This window comes from Artemia sp. Qi Xiang Cuo, chromosome 1, assembly GCF_049724085.1.
Source record: "Artemia sp. Qi Xiang Cuo chromosome 1, ASM4972408v1, whole genome shotgun sequence".
In the NCBI taxonomy this organism is placed as follows: Eukaryota; Metazoa; Arthropoda; class Branchiopoda; order Anostraca; family Artemiidae; genus Artemia; species Artemia sp. Qi Xiang Cuo.
Genome location: NC_142794.1, coordinates 93,362,826 through 93,368,075, shown reverse-complemented (window position 1 = coordinate 93,368,075; position 5,250 = coordinate 93,362,826). Strand labels below are relative to the sequence as shown.

The window sequence follows — 5,250 nt, the reverse complement described above, 5'->3', positions numbered from 1 at the left end:
AATCCACGAGGTACATGCTCTGGAAAGGAGCCCAAGGAATGTAAAGGCCCCAAATAGCACAGGAAGGAACATAATCTGCTAGAATCCATAGGTACATGCTCTGGAAAGGTGCCCAAGAAACGTAAAGGCCCCAAATAGTACAGGAAGGACCATAGTCTGCTAGAATCCATAGGTACATGCTCTGGAAAGGTGCCCAGGAACATAAAGGCCTCAAATAGCACAGGAAGGAACGTAGTCTGCTAGAATCCATATTTAGCATAATTTAAATTGACAACACTGTCCAAACATCACTTGTGTATTATACAGTACACAATCAACCCATCTCCCCCGAAACACTTTTCAGGCATTTCTTGTTAAAATTTTTTATTTCAACTCATCCAGACGGGGTTTTCGCTAGCAGCTTGGCCCACCATACAGCACTATAAGTACTATAAGAGATCCTTCTGCCATCACCCCAACACTTATGTATTATATGGAAAACATCGAAGAAGTAAAGCTATCCGTTATTACAATTCTTTTCTTGTCATCTACACCCCTCTTAGTATCAACTTCTTCGTATAGTATAACGTTAAACTATTTTAAATTGACAAAACTGTCCAAACATCACTACAATACATATCGAAGTATTCACAAATGCTAAACCCTTTTTCTTTATCAGAAAAAAAATAACAATTACCAAAACAAATTCTTTTGTCAAGGTGTATTGAATCACACATTTCCATCCTTTGTTTTCTTAATCCCGATAAGACGCATGCCAGTGTTGTCTGGAAATTGTCACTATAATTCCATATGCAATTGATATCAATAGAAATAACCACTCTGGTTGAGTTGCATAATTTCGTTCATACTTCCAAAACATGTTGGAGCACTTTATATAGTGCCAGCTTTAGAAAAAAAAATTGTGTAATAAAACCTTGACTTTAGTTTCATAACATGCTTGACCACTTTGTAACGATCCAACTTTCATAACGTGTTTAATCACTTTATAGGTTTTTGAATGCTTTTTTGCAATGTGAATGTGTAAGTGCAATGACACACACTTGGGTTTTCCTTGCGCAATTCATTTGTAATTGTATGTGTAATTCGAATCTTATACACCCTTACTACTTCTAAGGAGTATGCCGAAAAGAAGGAAGTAGAATCTACGAAACCAAAAGTTGAATCTACGAAACCAGAAAATGAGTACTATACCAAAGGTTGGATCGACGGAACCAACACTGAACAATAATTATGATGTCATTTAGAAATAAAAAAAACTTGCCCAAGCAATATCAATTAGTTGAAAAGAGTTAATCATATGATATTTATCAAAATTATCGGAATTGGTGTTTAATCTAGATTGATCGATAGTGGTTCTATCCGGAATCTTATGTTTCTTTTCATCTTGCTAGTGTATCTTTCTATAGTCTAGCACTAGCCATGGCGAAAGTATTTACATTTCTAGCTGATTGAAGTATAGGCTAAGGAATATTTAATCAGAAGAGGGCATTCCATTCCATTACTAACATTGGTCCTTCTTTACTGTTAGAGTTTAAAAAGAACAAGAGTTTGTGGTCTAGGAAGGTGAGAAGTCAAACCTGTAGAGCAGATAACTTGCCAGGGACTCCCAATCGGCTCATCTCTTAAGCACACTCGTCAGCTACTAGTATCCTATATCCAGCGACGCAATTGCATTACACCAGCTTCATTTATTGAAGTAAAGCTTGCCTTAATAGAGCATCACTAAAACCTCTGTATAATAGCATTGAGTGCCCTTTTGGAAGATTTTTTCTCAAATATAAAAAAAAATTAAGTCTCATTATCTCAAGTTTGCCAACTTTACCTTCCCCCGTGGACTCAAAATACGCAATTGATTAAATACTTCAAGATCACAGAACCATATGTAGCAGTTGAGAAACAAATTTGAAATCATAATTCAATGGGTGGTAACCGCCAGTGGCACAATTTGCTTCTGCAGTAACCGGGTGATTTGCTTCATTAATTGTATTGTTTATTTATGTGTAATGTTTGGCCTATTTGTTGATTCCTTTGTTTTGTTGTGTTTGATTTTCTTTAGTTTTCTTTTTTGTTGTTTTGCTCCGTGATAATTTTTGTAAATTTGACGGGTATTCAATAAATTCAAATCAATAAATTCAAACCAATAAATTCAATATTCATAAATTTAAATATATATTTGTCTTTCTGAGTGTAAGTAAGCTATCAGATTTAACCACAATGTATTATCCCTCATTATTATGGATTTCCCTTTTTAAATATTATTTTCTTCGAAAAATGTTCATTAGACAATCGCTGAGGTGGCAGTTCAATACAATGTGGTGTCTTCAATCTACATTTTTTTTTTTTTTGCATACACCATGGTAGTACCGTCATGTGACGTAATTTTAGTCATAGGCCTATTTCAAATTGTTCAAAATGGATTAACATCATTGCAGCGTACACTTTTTTACGTCACTTTTTTTACGCCGTATGACGTCACTATTTTTTTATCCAAACGTCATAGCTGGACAATAAGAATGACATCATTGAGAAATAAAACAACTTGCCCCAAGCAATATCAATTAGTTGAAAAAAAGTTTCCGTAATGAAGTTGCTAAAAGTAATTGGCATTGGTGCCGCAGTCGCATCAATTGGAGTACCAATTTGGTGGGCTGTTAGAAAATATTTCGAACCAGTTTATGAGAACCAAACCATAACTACTCCAAAAATTAAGAAGTGCGCCGAAACAAAACAAGAACGGCGAAGCGAAGCCTTTAAGGCGTATCCTGAAACAAAAGTGTTAGAATTCGCAGACCCAAAGGATGGATACACGAGACCAGAAGACGAGTGTTCAAAGATTGGACATAAACTAACTAAAGAGGAAACTCCCTCCAGGGAGCAGATTAAAACAGAGCAAGATTTTACACTTGGTAATGTTGCTCTGAAGCAGTCAGACAATGAGAAAAACTCAGAGGCTGCGAAAGATAACGAAAGCGTATCGTCACTGCTTCATACATCAAAATTACTTGAACAGCTTGGTGAATATCCTGCCAATGTTCAGTCAAGCATGGAGTCAGAAAAAACTACGTATCGTCTAGAGAAACCTGCCCCTGAGTGTCCACTTTCTGGAATTGAACAGCCCGAGGAATTATCTGTAAAATTAATGCTCCACTCTGAGCAAAACATCTCAGATCCAAAGATGATCAATAAAGATCAACAGGGCCAAGAAAATCTGGTGACGACGAATCCTCGCAAAGACCAAGAAAGCTTGCAAGAAATGAAGCTTAATTATTCCGAAAATCCAACCAACATGTGTGGTATAAGCAGAGGAAGAGGGCAAGCACTTCATCCTAATAGGTATCACGAGAGAAGTAAAGAAAAACCAATCTCTGAAAAAATGCGAGAAAGGATGACACAGCCTCATAAGCCAAGCCAATTAATGGCTACTGTAGGATTAAAACGAATTTTTTTATACAACTTTGATCCCAACGCATTTAGGATTTGGGAAAAAAGCTTGAAAGGCGATTTAGTCGCAATGTTCAACAGAGTGTTTCATGGTAATCGAATCGCATATAGAGACATCGAGTCTGCAATGCGATTACCGTCCAGGGGCAACATACCACCAATTCTGATCACACTAGTATCTCCTTACCTTCGTAACACGATACTTGATTCAAATCATATTTTGATGTAATATAACATTTGGGCTGAGCCTGATTACAGGGAGCCTGATTACAATGCCAAAGTGAATTATTTCGCAGATAGAGGCAGAAGAAATAGAGAATTCGACAGAGGGAGACCAAGTAGTTTTAGTAGGAACGCAAGGACGGATTCAGGTCTATTCGTTTAAAATAAAATCGACAAAAAAGGGCCTCCAGAATGGATGAAAGCTGAACCGGACTGCTTTAAATATTGGAGTCAGCGGTTCAGCATCTTTAAAAAATTTAACGACGGAATTTTGCTAGATAGGGAAGCTTGGTTTTCGACAACCCATGAAGAAACAGCAAAACAAATTGCTGAGCGTTGTCGGTGTGACTTGGTAATTGATGCATTTTGTGGAGCTGGTGGAAATACCATTCAGCTAGTGGTGTGTAAAAGAGTGATTGCTGTTGATATAGATCCTTTGAAAATTGAGATGGCACGCAACAATGCAGCAGTCTACGGAGTCGAGGATAGAATCAAATTTATAGTTGGCGATTTCTATAAGCTTTGCAGCAGTTTACAGGCTGAAGTGATATTTATGAGCCCTCCTTGGGGAGGGCCAGAATATCTGAACCAAAAAATATTTGATTTCAGAAGAATGCCAGTTGACATGTTTCTGGCTGTAAAGCTTGCCATGAATACAACAAACAATCTAGCACTATTCCTACCCAGAAGCTCGGACCGAAGACAAATAAGGCAGATCACCCGGGGACTGCCTTATGAAATCCAAGAAAATTGGATTGGTTCAAAACTAAAAACAATAACTGTTTACCTTGGGGATCTCAGTATCAATTAAGTATCCTTGATTCTGAAAGCTAGGTTAAATTAAGTTAGGTTAGGACGGAGCTGGGTAGGCTAGGCTTAGTTAGGCTAGGTTAGGTTAAGTTAGGCTAGTGTAGATTAAGTTAGGTTAAGTTAGGTTAAGTTAGATTAAGTTAGGTTAAGTTAGGTTAAGTTAGGTTAAGTTAGATTAAATTAGGTTAACTTTGGTTATGTCAAGTTAAGTTAGATTAAGTTAGTTTAAGTTAGGTTAGATTAAGTTAGCTTAAGTTAGTTTAAGTTGGGTTAACATTAGGCTACTAATGTGAACTGAAGATTTACGTAAATTTTAGTCTTTTATCGGGTAATCTAGACCAAACTTTCATCCTGTATATAACCCTTGGTACACGTATTCTAGTCCACTATTTTATTTAAAAATAGTTTAGTTTATTTTATTCCAAAAACATATTTCTGCTTTACATTTTATTGTAATTGTTTGTTTGTTTAAAGAAATGAATGTGAAGGTTATTCAATCAAGAGATTTACGTTTTGTTGTCTTAAGAAGAAAAAGAAGGACGAAACGAGCCAGATACAATCAGATTTATTTCCTTAATTTTGAATGGGGCAGATGTAGTGTCTAAAGACACTACGAGTATCAAAAATAGAAATAAGTAATTTCTTGAAAATAGCTTACAGGATGCGGCTCGAACTTTCAAGAAGTTTGTGCATGGGAGGAAGGGGGTTGGTGATGGTAGTGCTGTAAGGAGACTTAAAACTTAGTGCTGGGGGGTTACGGCTAAAATTGCTGTCTCT

General features: G+C 36.6%; 1 protein-coding gene across 1 annotated transcript; it reads left to right on the top strand.

Annotated features, from left to right (window-relative positions):
* The first annotated feature begins 3,859 nt into the window (after nucleotides 1-3,859).
* On the top strand, nucleotides 3,860-4,474 carry LOC148956934 (trimethylguanosine synthase-like). The gene has a single exon (XM_089092655.1). It carries the CDS (start codon nucleotides 3,860-3,862, stop codon nucleotides 4,472-4,474), a length of 615 nt encoding a protein of 204 aa, XP_088948781.1.
* Nucleotides 4,475-5,250: the final 776 nt, after the last annotated feature.

What these genes read in the sequence shown, in the direction of transcription:
- LOC148956934 (XM_089092655.1), top strand. Translation starts at nt 3,860, where the DNA reads ATGAAAGCTGAACCGGACTGCTTTAAATATTGGAGTCAGCGGTTCAGC.